This window comes from Xyrauchen texanus, chromosome 37 (genome assembly GCF_025860055.1).
Source record: "Xyrauchen texanus isolate HMW12.3.18 chromosome 37, RBS_HiC_50CHRs, whole genome shotgun sequence".
Taxonomy (NCBI): domain Eukaryota; kingdom Metazoa; phylum Chordata; class Actinopteri; order Cypriniformes; family Catostomidae; genus Xyrauchen; species Xyrauchen texanus.
The window spans coordinates 21,877,369-21,891,187 of NC_068312.1; the positions used below are offsets into that span (position 1 = coordinate 21,877,369).

The 13,819-nt window shown below is 38.4% G+C and overlaps 1 protein-coding gene across 2 annotated transcripts in view; it reads right to left on the bottom strand.

The window, feature by feature from the left end:
* Positions 1 to 13,819, bottom strand: part of LOC127631338 (rho-related GTP-binding protein RhoA-D) — a 32,956-nt gene that overhangs the window by 2,591 nt on the left and 16,546 nt on the right. The window contains exons 1-4 of one of the 2 annotated variants that reach the window (XM_052109441.1): positions 6,074 to 6,258; positions 5,385 to 5,542; positions 4,745 to 4,865; positions 3,247 to 3,377 (exon numbers count right to left, since the gene is read on the bottom strand). In XM_052109441.1, coding sequence (XP_051965401.1) covers positions 3,247 to 3,377; positions 4,745 to 4,865; positions 5,385 to 5,542; positions 6,074 to 6,215 — 552 coding nt within the window. In that variant the 5' untranslated portion in view covers positions 6,216 to 6,258. Of the gene's footprint in view, positions 1 to 3,246; positions 3,378 to 4,744; positions 4,866 to 5,384; positions 5,543 to 6,073; positions 6,259 to 13,819 lie in introns of those variants that run through there. The other variant, XM_052109442.1, reaches the window with a different exon arrangement.

Below are 13,819 nucleotides of genomic sequence, written 5' to 3' on the forward strand. Positions count from 1 at the left end.
GTAATGGGGGCAAATACTATTTCACAGCACTGAATATTATGCTTAAGTCAAAGTCAGTTAACCAAAAGAGTCAAACTCATATCGGATAAGCCGGCGCCACACTAGGCAATTATTAGAATGATTATTTGACAATTCGGTGATTATTGCAATGATTAATCATTAGCTCTTAACCGATTATTCTGCTTGTGTCCCGACTTAAAAGGTTGCATTACAAGTGCTCACTTAAAGAGGAAAAATACCTCTAAATGACATTCACTGAATTAAAGGGGGAAAAATACATTATCATTAAAGAAATTCAATGCAAAAAATCCTATTGTTATCAAGTGTTTTTGTCTTGTTTTCCATTTACAAATGTCAACAAATCCTTAAAACAAGATACATTTAATTGAGAAGCAACATATAAGATATTTAGACTTGCTTTAAGAGAATGTATCTTAAATATACAGAAAGTGTATTTTGTATACAAGTGTATTTTTTACTTGGTTATACTTCTGCAAGTGCAATAAAGACAAAATATACTTACATTCAAGATCCATTCTCTAAAAGCAAGTATAAATATCGTATATGCTGCTTCTCAGGTGAGTGCATCTTTTTAGATATTTTAAAATATTTGTATTTTTAAAAATTATATTCAACATTCTCAGATAACATTTTTTCTGCAGTATTTTCTGCCAAAAAAAAAAAAAAAGTACATTGTTTTAAGAGTTTTACATATTTATTTTGGAAAACAAGCCAAAACAAAAACAAATCAAAAACGTATTTTGTTGCAGTGTATAATGGAGCGAAGACATCCCTCTCTCACCTTTCTGTTCACTTCAATCCATCTTTAACTCACAAAAAAACAAATTCTCTCCTATTAATAAAAGCTGCGTATTGCCAATTTTCTTCATGATAAGAAATGCACAGTGACATATATTATGATTCAATAAGTCGTGAGCCAATACTTTATAATCGCGCACGCTCGAGGAACAAGCGTCCCCACGACAGAGGGTGCATCAGCCGGATTCGCGCAACTCATAGGAGGCACTGACTGCACAAAAAAATGCCAGTTTTGGAGTTTGTAGTTATTTACATGATCTGCTTCTGAATTATTTGAACTTTAATAAAAGCTAAAACGCATTAAATATAACTGCATTTAAGATGTAACATCTCCAGCTCCACTTATTCCGCAACAAGAGTGCTTCTGTATTTACTTTTTGTATTTTTGCATTATAATTCCCTCATACTTTGCGATCTACATCACCTAAAGCTGTTTGGAAAGTTTAGAGTGCATCTGGACTGTGATCGGTGTAATTCAATTTTTTTTGTATTGTCCACGTTGTCGTTTCATCCCTACCTCCATCTGAAGAGCAAGATCTCAGCAAAACAGTCAGCTAGTGACACAATGGAACAAAATAAAGTTGTCCAGAGTCTGTTCTAGTGTGGCGCCGGCTATATGCAGATGTCAAGATTTATAGAGAATAACTGACATAAATATTTGTGTATGTCATTGACATACATTGCATAAACTAAAACAAATGTTATAATACTCCTAAGTCTTTGTTTGTGTACTGCAGATGAAATGCCATAAGAGTTTGAGAATACATTAAGGCAAGAAAATGGCAAAAAAAATAATAATTTGGCAAAGAAAAAAAAATCTGAAATAATATGCCTCATCTTAATTAGTCCTGTTTCGAAGTCAAATCCCAATGGTATCATGTCTTTACACTAATATTATTTAGTGGAAATAAAAAAAAAAAAAAGTTATAATACTAAGATGCGAGAACAACAATTTCAGGCACTTTTAGCGGGTTCTCTCACTTTGGGTTTTCTCACCATGAACAATTTATTTTGACTTATGAGTGTATTAGTGTTTTCAGTTGTTTTGATGCATGTAGAAGCCAGCATGAGATCCCTCCATATTTTATGAAAGTTCATACTGTAAACGCTCCTTTATGACGGTGTATACATTTTCTGGAAGACACTCATTGATAGACCAATATACGGTCTAAAAACGGACAATTTTTAGCCATATGCCGTTAACATATCAGCTGATAATCATGCCAGCATAGCCGATTAACGGAAGTGTTAGCTCCTCAGCCTTGTCAACAGATAAAAAAAAATTAATAAAAAAAAAGTATTTTTTTTCCTTCATTTCAACAATTTTGTGTACGTCTGGTTAAGTTTGACTACATCCTTTTTTTCAGCTTTTATGACATCACTGTTTAATTAAAGGATACAAATTTTTATTTTTTATTTTTTACATTTGTTAACACATCTCTGTTAGCTTGAGTTAAGGCCATTTAAACATTACACTTTAAAATTGTCTATGATACACTACCTGGCCAAAAAAAAGGTAGCCGTTTGGATTTAAATAAGCAGACAATTAAGAACCTATGACTGGATCATTATTGCAGTGTGAGTTTAATATAGTTTAATCACTTTATATGCTTTTGACAGACAGAACATCTGCGTTTGTACAGCAGTGTCAGTATTGGGTGTAGGTGCAAAACTTTAATGTAGGATGTGTTGTAAACAACTGAATGAAACACTAATGACAAAAAATACCCTTATTATTATAACTTAATTAAATAAAATGTCATAATCAGCAATATGCGCTTACATATGGCTTTATTGAATGTGTTTGAACATGTTCCACGACGCCGGGGTATTAGTGTTATGTACAGAGACTTCATTACGCGATGACGTAAAAGAACTGGGGAATTTTGTATTTTTTTTTTAACAGTTCATTAAAACGAACCGCAGGATATAACTGGTTCACGGAAAACAATCGGACTTCCCATTACTACTAACGACCCCGTTTGTTCGCTACCTAAAATGCCATTGAAACATCTTTACCCCCAACGGTTCTCCTTCCCAATTTATTGCTTTGTGGGCAAAAGTAGCCAAGCATTTCTGGAGACCATGATAATTCATCGGCATATCATAACATTTTGTAAGGTGTATACTAAATTTTCTTGAACAAATGTATCTGTAGTATGACTAGTATGGATGTACACTATTTTGAACATAGCTATAGTGTCTCTCACACACAGCATGATGCAACCCCTGAGAGGCAGTTTTATCCCCACAGGAAACAGCTGCACTTCCATTTTCCTGTGTGGCTGTCAGCAACAGGAAGTGACTTAAGTGTCCTGTTTGTTAAGGCAAAGGCCAACAAAAGGCCTCTGCTGTCTTTTATAAAAAAATTCCTCTAGTTGCTGTGGCAACACCTGTTTAACAAGCACAATCAAACACTGGCCATACCTGTTTCATCTTGATGAGCTCCCTGCGTGTGTGTTCATCATTTCGCAGGTCCTTTTTATTTCCCACCAGGATGATGGGAACATTGGGACAAAAATGTTTTACTTCTGGTGTCCACTTCTCTGGGATATTCTCTGTGATAGAAAACAGTTGCCAAAAATAGATGTATTACGTTAGAAATGTTTCTCATAAATAATTTGATTACAATAAATAATTAATACTGTATAAAAAGCACAATAACTAAATTCACATTCATATTTGATTCCATTAACTAGTGTTGAAATTGTGTTCACTTTTATGTGTGTTGCATTTTATACATGCTAGGTGATGTCAGGGCTTAGCAATAAGGATCATCCGATGAACGGTTAGAGTTTTGAGGCAGTTTACAGAGTGGTCACCTGTCTAGCACAGCTGTTTCTGTACATCTTACATTTTATGATCATGTGTTTTTATGCCTTGCAAACTTAAATATTTAGATTTTTGTGTTGTATTAAACACTGTTATTAACTTTTGCTGATTTAAATAGCATATAACATTATCTAATTAAAGGTATAATTATGTATACTGTAGATAGCTAACATAGACGAGAATTTGTCTAAATTGCGTTACTTGATTTAGTTTGGATGCATCAATTAGAATGGTGTGAAAATTACAAACTAATCAGTAATATCTTGCAACAATTTAGCAAGATCGTAATTTGTGTTCTGCAGAAGAAAGAAAGTAATACACATCTGGGATGGCATGTAGGTAAGTAAATGATGAGAGAATTTACATTTGTGGGTGAAATGTTTCTTTAATATTATTATTAATCTTACCGATCTACTGACACACGAATCATGACTAGTACTAAAAGTGATCGATAGCTCTTTAAAGGGTTAGTTCACCCAAAAATGAAAATCCTTATATGATTTACTTACCTTTCAGCCATCCCAGATGTGTATGACTTTCCTTCTTTAGCAGAACCGAAGTGAAGTGTCTAAAAAGTGTTTAAGCAAAATTGAGCTCAGTTTGTCCATGCAATGCATGTGAATTTGTGCCATGAGGCTGCTGGCTGTTTGACGGCCCAAAACACATATTTAGGCAGCAATTTAATGGTTAAAAACATTTTAATTACCAATTTGTTTCAAACACCAACTTATCAGTTTGCTACATAAGACATTAATTGATCATCTGGAGTCGTGCGGATTACTATTATGCTGTCCAAATATGCCTTTTGGACTATCAAACAGCCAGCACCACTGCATTGTATGGACAAACTGAGCTGAAATCTGCTAATACAATTTTTCACTTTGGTTCTGATGAAGAAGTCATACACATCTGGGATGGCTTAAAGGTAAGTAAATCATGAGAGAATTTTCATTTTTGGGTGAACTAACCCTTTAATATCATCTGCTGGTGGAATACTCAAACTGCAAATGCAGGAACTGAGTTTAGACTTTGCCCCGAGATGAGGCGTGGCTATAAAAGGTCTATGACATATGCAATGTTCTTACAGCAGTACCTAAACTATCTGGACTGTCTATAGAGAAACACATCAGAATAACATCTGTGTCTGGATATGACAATGGCCTCAACCGATCATAGTCTTCCTGACCAGCTGTGTCCCATAGAGCCAACTCCACCTGAGACAAAGACAGAGAGAGGAAGAGAGAGATCAGTATTGTTTCTCAGCTGAAGGTATTTCTTTGGACATTGAGGGGCCATGTCGGTAGCAATAAATATAAAAACATTTGTAAACAAGATGCTATTTGAAGAGGCTACACTTGCAGTCTTTGATGAGCACTAAGAAGACTAAACATCTTAATTCTTAGCCCACAGATACACTGCAATCTTCAAATAGAGGATAAGACCATCCAAACAGGATGCTGGAACAAAAAAACATTTCCTGCTCTAGTGAGTTCAGATCAGAGGAGAGCACCCTCTATCTGTATCACAGCACTGGCTCAACATATCCCACAAGATATACACAGTATGTTTGATCAGGGCAGTCACACATTTAGGTTAAAAATATGGCTACTGCAGGAACAACTTGCACGCTCGCTCTCTCGCTCTCTCTAGCAAGCGTACACACGTTGCTCTGTGTTTCTGTCTACAAAACCAGGAAGAAGGATTGTGTACAACTCTATTTTAGGCCTACTGACCTGTTTGCCATCCACCTCTATGTCAGCGATGTAGTTTTCAAACACTGTGGGCACATAAACCTCAGGAAACTGGTCTTTACTGAAGACAATCAGCAGGCAGGTTTTACCACAGGCTCCATCTCCCACAATCACAAGCTTCTTACGAATTGCTGCCATCACTGTAGAGAGAGAGAAAGAAATGATCAAATTCACAGACCTTTCTCTTAGGGGTGTACTCACTTTTGTTGCCAGCGGTTTAGACATTAATGGCTATGTGTTGAGTTATTTTGAAGGGACAGCAAATTTACACCGTTATACAAGCTCTACACTCACTAATTTACATTGTAGCAAAGTGTCATTTCTTCAGTATTGTCACATGAAATGTATAATCAAATATTTACAAAAATGTGAGGGGTGTACTCACTTTTGTGAGACACTGTACATATATATAAATTTTAGAGGATTCCAGTAGGAAGGAAACGGGAACCAGGGTTGCAGTCCAAGTAAGTGTGCTTTTTATTTTGTTTCACTCAAAATTGTGCTTTTCAGCCAATCATTTACTTTTCACACACAGCTTCTATTACAGGTGTGTGTGTGTGTGTGTGTGTGTGTGTGTGTGTGTGTGTGTGTGTGTGTGTGTGGCCAAAACCATCTGCGGCCCCGGCCTGTGGACCACTTAAATTTGAAGGGCTGAAGTGCTAGGTACTAACAAGTGATCCGTGCATTGGTATCCTTCATACGGTGGAGCCACTGAAGCAGGGCGCGATCCGAACAGAGGATGAAGGCCCATCCCAGCAGGTAATAGCGGAGGGTTAGGACCGCCAACTTGTGGGCAAGCACTCTCTCAATCATGCTGTACTTGGTATCCCTCAAAGAGAGCTTGAGACTAATGAACAGCACGGGCTGCTCCACCCCCTCCACCTCCTGCGAGAGCACGGCTCCCAACCCCTTCTCTGATGCATCTGTCAGCAAAATGAAGGGGAGAGAGAAGTTAGGAGCATGCAGAAGCAGCCTGCCACAGAATGCAGATTTCACACTAGTGAAAGCCTGTTGGAACGCCTCCATCCACTGAACCGTATCTGGCGCCAATGTTTTAATAAGATCAATCAAGGAACTGGTGACATCAGACAAACTTCGGTAGTAGCCAGCCAGCCCCATAAAATTTCTCGCCTCCATTTTGGACTTTGGACATGGGCTGGCCACTATCGCTGTGGTCTTATCAATTTGAGGCCATACCTGCCCATGACCCAAGTGGAAGCCCAAAGCACTTTTTTGGGTTTGTTCGTGGGCTCCTGCCACGTTCCAGCTCCTCATGGATTAGATTATCCGGCAACACACTGCATACACCGCTGCCAATTTAGACAACATCATATAGAGTAACGACTGACAGAGGCATATGCAGCATCTGAGAACCGTCCAGAGGTTGCTGAGGCTGGCGGGGCACACGACAAACCCAAAAAAAGTGCACAATTGGATGGGTGGAAGTACGGTAGAGTGGAAGAGTGACAAAGTGGTGTAATCTGAACGGTGTGGAAAATGCAGTTTTTTCCTATGAGTAATGGAGTTAAGAGGATCAGCCAATACCCCTTTGTTAAATCCAGTGTCAAATAAAATTGAGCTGCACCAACCGATCCAGGAGTTGGTATGCATCAAATTTAGACACTGCGTTGACTTTCCGGTAACTACACAGAACCGGACTGACCCGTCACTCTTCGGTACAAGAACAACTGGGCTGGCCCAATCGCTGTGTGATTCTTCTATTACACCCATCTCAAGCTTTGCAACTTTGCCACTTTTTTCCTCATGTTCGGGCAATAGTACGGCAGACTACGCACTACCACTCCCGATGGGGTCTCAATATGGTGTTGTATGAGGTTCAGAAGAAGAGAGAACGCTTATGCAAATTCCTTTTGCAATTTGGCCACCCCCGTGAGCTGGGACGGTGAGAGGTGGTCTCCACAAGGGTGAATGGATCGGCTTTAAACTCTGGCACAAGCTCCGCCCTCTCCGGAACTACAGTCACCATGGACACGGCGGCCGCCTCTCTCCATAATTTAAGGAGGTTGAGGTGGTAATTTAGACGTGCTCCACCTCTATCCGTTCGTTTAACCTCATAATTGAGATTCCCAACTCGCTGTGTAACCTCAAAAAGGACCCTTGCCACTTGGCAAGTAATTTCAAGCTCGACAGGGGCAGTAATACAAGGACTTTGTCTCCCGGTGCAAATTCCCGTTTTATGAGCACAATCCACTCCAAACCCCCCAATGTATATTGCCCCCCTGTGGACACAAGACTATATCTCAACTTAACACCTTCAGCATGAAGTCAAACACCCCATGGGGCCGACATTAATACAGGAGTGCAAAGGAAGAATACCCTGTGAATGCTTGCATGTCCTCCATGACTGCAAATACTAGGGGTGTTCCAGCCATTTGTCCCAGTTTCTAACATCCTTGTGTACGAACTTACAAATCATATTTTTCAGGATTTGATTAAATCGTTCAACCAACCTATCAGTTTGTGGGAGATGAACGCTGGTGCGACTTGATTGAATCCCCAACAATTCATAAAGTTCATAAAGAAAGTCACAAACTCCTCCAGCTCTTTCTGGGGGCCAATATTTGAAAGCAGCAGCTGGGCTTCATAGCTTCATCTGGGGCCGTAGTGGAGGATCCGCCTGGAACTAACCAGCTCTGCAAGGCCTGCGATCCTCTGCCTGCGCTTTGAGTTCTTGAAAAGGTCGCTCTTGGGCAGAGAGAGCTTGGTGGCGAGTCTCCTGGATGCTAGCGCCCAGCAGCAATCGTCTTCCATTTCCCGGGCTTCGGCACATGTGTAGAGGGTTCCAGTAGGAAGGAAATGGGAGCTGGGGTTGCAGTCCTAGTAGGTGTGATTTTTATTTTATGTTTCACTTACAATGATGCTTTTCAGCCAGTCATTTATTTTTCTCACACAGCTTCCATTAAACAGTCAAGCAAATTAAATATGATAGAGGTTCAGCTTCACAGCGTGGCTTCAGGGTGCGCGCACGCACACACACACAATGTTCAGAACTTCTTAAACTACTTCAGAGTTCTCAAAAAATCCTCCATGTGCAGCAATGACAGCTTTGCAGATCCTAGCATTCTAGCGGTCAGTGTGTCCAGATAGGAGATGATAGTCACTTCCTGTAGCACTTGCCATAGACGTGGCTTACTTGTTGGGCATTTCTCATGCACCTTACAGTCTAGCTGATCCCACAAAAGCTCAATGGGGTTAAGATCCATAACACTCTTTTCCAATTATCTGTTGTCCAATTGTCTGTTCCTTTGCCAACTCTGAACTTTTTTTTTCTGTGGCTTTTCTTTGCAATTCCTCCCATAATACCTGCACCCCTGAGTCTTCTCTTTACTGTTGTACATACAACTGGTATTGAGTGGGTAGAATTTAATGAAGCTGTCAGCTGAGGACATATGAGGTGTCTATTTCTCAAACTAGGGACTGATGAACTTATCCTCTTGTTTAGTTGTACATCTGGGCCTTCCACATCTCTTTCTGTCCTTGTTGGAGCCAGTTGTCCTTTGTCTTTGAAAGACTGTAGTGTAGACCTTTGTATAAAATCTTCAGTTTTTTGGCAATTTCAAGCATTGTATAGCCTTCATTCCTCATAAGAATGATTGACTGATGAGTTTCTAGAGAAAAAAGGTTTCTTTTTTGCCATTTTTAACCTTAAGACATGCCAGTCTATTACATACTGTGGCAACTCAAAAACAAACACAAAGACAATATTAAGCTTCATTTAACGAACCAAATAGCTTTCAACTATGTTTTATATAATGGCAAGTGATATTCTCATACCAAATTAGTAATTTAGCAGGATTACTACAGGATAAGGTGTTCTAGTGATGGCTTCTGGAAATGGGGCTCAAAAATTTAAATTTTTCAAACGGTGATGGTGCTGTTTTTTTACATCAGTAATGTCCTGACCATACTTTGTGATCAGTTGAACGCCACTTTGGTGAATTAAAGTACCAATTTCTTTCTGAAACACCAAAATCTGTACATTATTCCAAACTTCTGGCCACACACACACACACACACACACACACGAATAACAGATGATCTCATTAAAATGACACCTGTCAAGGGGAGGGGGGGATATATTCTATGAATTAGATTGGAGTTAAACTGTTCCAAGATCAATCAGAATCCTGCAATCATGCAGAATCAGGCAGCCAAAATGCTGATCAAGGGCCAAACTGACCTAATGAATGAACATAACTCTGGAGAGAAGAGGGCATATTTTGTACCAGACCTAATATGGGAGCAGTTATTCCATCCACAAAGACAGACACACATGGAAACCAAGCAAGAGTGAGAAAAATAAAATATAAAACAGAGAGAGGGACATTTTCTTGACCCACGCTTTTCCTTGTTTTCCCACAATTTGAAAAAAAGAGATAAAAAAAAAAACTATTGACACTATGGTCACAAAACTTCATGCACTCACACCCACATAGTCCTTTTTAAACTGTGCCAATCATACCAACTGTCCGCATTTGAGCAGAACACATACAGAACAGCAAAGCAGCCATCCATGCCTCTGAGAGAAACACGAAGCTCTACAAAAACTTGACTAGCTGAACTCAAATAATATATTTGATATATATATATATATATATATCTTTTTTTTGGTCATGTGTGGACAACAACAGATTAACAAGAGATTTGTGTGCAATGAGACAAAAGATGTGAAGCGTGTCAGTGCTGTTCTTGAAAGAGAAAGAAATTAGTTCTTGGTGACAGCAGCCTGGTTTCTCCCCTGCACACACATTAATCATTCTTGCCCTTATTTCAAAAGTTCTTCAAATACACCTAGATTTTCACACTTTGAAAGTGTTGAAAGGATAGTTCACCCAAAAATGAAAATGATGTAATCAACTCATCCTCAATTCATTCCAAACCCATATGATGGAGTATCTTCCATGGAACACAAATGGAGAAATTTTGAAGAATGTACTGATCGCTCTTTAACATGCAATTGGAATGAATGGGGACTTGAGCTTTCAAGTTTCAAAAAGGACACAAAAAAGCACCAAAAAAGTATTATGAAGTGGTCTTGTGCGACTCATGCAATATTTTCCAAGTCATAGTCAAACATCCACCCAACCTCTCCTTAGCACGTTCATGCGAAAAGTACTGATGTCCTTTTCATCAACAAATCATTTAGTAGGAATGTTCATGAGTAATCAAATAAGAGTACTTGTTCTGGACCAGCTGCTTGAGTATTAAAAACACTTCTCGAATATCACAAATTAATTTTCCTTTCCTCATTTGCCTGCCGTGAGCTGCACTGAATTGCACCGTTTTCTCTCTGAATCTCTTTTTGAATCTCTCACCAAATTTAGCAGTGAACTCAGAAGCTGGACAGCCGAGTATTTGTATGAGCATGAAATCTTAACACAGGCAGAAAACATTTTATAAAAAACAAACTTTCACCACTTATTTTTCTGAATAATAACATGTGAAATGATAAAAATGTGATAGCCTTTATGTGCACTTGACATCTGTATTGGTTTCAATGTTAGCTCTGGGTGAAAGCAAATGTTTTTTACTGTTATGTTGTAATCTTCATTGTTTTCCATTTTTATTAATGCATATTGTTAATTAAATTTTCTGGGCATCTTCGGGTAATTTTGTAAACTCAAAGTACGATTTGTCTATGAACTGGACATATACTTCTCTAAAAAAACCTCATAAACGTACTAATAAGGGCAGCTAGGGTGAATGTCAACATTTTCTGTGAATTACTTTGGTCAGGTTCAACAAAGCTACATAGCATAACTTCAGAAGAACTATTAGAATATAGCGCACAAATCATAGATGGACCACTTTTATGATTCTTTCATGGTGACTTAGTGCAATTTTTTTAAAGACTGAAAGCTCCAGTTCACATTCATTGCAATTGCATGGAAAAGAGCAACCAGTTAATTCTTCAAAATGTATCTTTGTGTCTTCCACTGACAAAAAGACGTCATGCAGTTTTGTAACATCATTAAACGACGAATGATGAATTTTCATTTTGGGGGGAACTATCCCTTTAAGGACAACTCAAATATTCCTCATTGACAAAAAAGAAAAAAAAATATTGAAAAGAGATGCACTCTCAAAGGGACCTTTTTTAAGACCTTTTTTACTGCTGCATCAACAAGCATAATAACATTATGTTCCTTGTTCCAATGTTCCACCATGACTAAATTACACTCAGTGTCATTCAGGTCACTAAAGTACACATTCAAAAATAACACTAAATGTGTATTCATTACAATTAATTTCAAATAAATTATTTATTTCAGCAGATGTTCTGCTGAAATAAATAAGGGTTTATTCAGGGTTCTGTGACATGGCAGGAAATTTTTCCACTTTACGCTCTCTGGGATGTTGCCCCCTCTCTGAGTGCACAATATGGAAAAGTTTGTTTAACCTCTGTTGGCAGAAAGAGAATGAGCTCACTTCCTGTTCGGTCAACTCCCTTCCTGTTCTCACGTAGGCTCCAAAAACCGTTATGTCCGTTAAACTAGCTGAGATTATACCCCTCACAACTGCCACAGCTGCATTTGGGAACAAAGAATACACAAACTAGAACAGAAGATGAAGTGGAATCTGATTGGCTCTCACATTGAGATGGCTAGTGGTCAGTGGTGTTGGTATTTAAAAAATAAAATGCCAAAACATCAGACTCAGACATATCACACTAACCCTAACACATCAATCTCGATCAGAGAGATTAAAAAAACAAGTTAAATACAGCAAATACAAATAAAACACTGTGGGGAATGACAAACTCTGCTTTGAAGCTGTAAAACAAACATGCACTCTTAAGGGATAGTTGACCCAAAAATGACAATTCTCTAATTTACTCACTCTTTTTCCATCTCAGATGTGTATGACTTTCTTCTGCTGAACCCAAAGATATTTAGAAGAATATCTCTGCTCTGTTAGTCCATTCAGAATCTAAATGCTACACAGCAAATAAAATAGAAATTTGACACTGCATCAAAAAACTGCAGCGCTCTTTCGTGGTATTAGAGCGAGGGACATTCTCATTCTAGAGAGCATTTGATTGGACAAAAATTTGACAAAGAATTGTGCAAGATAAGTCTAATATTTTTAGTCAGAAATATTCAATCTGTAACTTATTAATTATTTGTTACAACCAACATATAGCTCTTCTTTTAAGCACTTTGTAAATACTGTTTTAAAAGGTAATACAACTTGTTTACTTACACAAACACACTAGTGTTTGCAGGCAAACATGTGAGGTGTTTGTAGACTAACAGAATGCATATATATAAAATATGCATTGGCTAGACCTATATAGGCTACAAGAGCTAAGAGCACATATAGGTTAGCGGTGAGTATAGGGATTCGTGAGCACAACAACTTCCTGTGCATTAAAGGTCTGTTTGGAAGCATATATTTTCCCAGGAAAGCTCAGAGCCAGGACATCATATACACACGTCAAGCATACACATACCCCAGAATCAAAAACAATGTGTGTTGAGCACTATACTGAAGCAGCAATGAATCAGTTGAGTTAATCAAAAGAAAATGAGAAAAAGTGGGTGTCATATGATTGATAAGTATCTATATTAGCTCGATACAACCTGGATATAGAAAATGAATGAGGTTTAAATTGGATTCAGGAGGGGGCTTAAGCGTTCTGCTTCAAAGATTTCCATAAGGGATCATTGGATAACAGTCCAGTCCATCATGTCAGCCTTCTCCCCAAGCCCACCATAGAAATAACAAGCACACCTCGAGCTCGCAAACTGGGCCAAGAGAATGTCTCAGGGGTGTGTAGTGGACAGGCAGACACTTTAAATGATTTCAATTGACCTTGCGCCACAGGAGCTGTGGAGTGATGGCTCTGTGTGTGTGTGGCCGTTCAGTTGTTCGGTTTCCTTCCAAGTGGCAAATGTATGATTTTATAAAAAAAAATGTAATTACACTGAACCAGTATTTAAATAAAGCAGCCTTTCCAATCCCATGTGTTAAAAAAGAACAAAATCATAATTTCTGTGGAAATTGTCGCAAAATAAATATAAAAGTTGCCACAATGGGTAAGCCACTGTGGCTCTTCTATCATTCAAACCAGTTACATGTGATTAAGAGTGCACAGACAAAACACTGATGAACTTCATGATTGCTAACAATTAGTGGCAGGTAATAGTAGCTTATAATTTTCTTGACAGGCTTTGGCTCTGCTAGTTAGCCCAGTTATGAGAGCCCTATTCAGTCACATGACTTTGGGCATCTAGGAATTTAGTCGGTGAATATGTTTCCACCGTAATTTATTGAAGAAATGTATTTCACATCTTGGTGTTTCCCTTCAGGTATGTTGCTATGCAATACCCCAAATGTGAATATATATATGTTTGTGGCAGAATAGTTCAGGAATAGTTCACACTAGTGGTGCA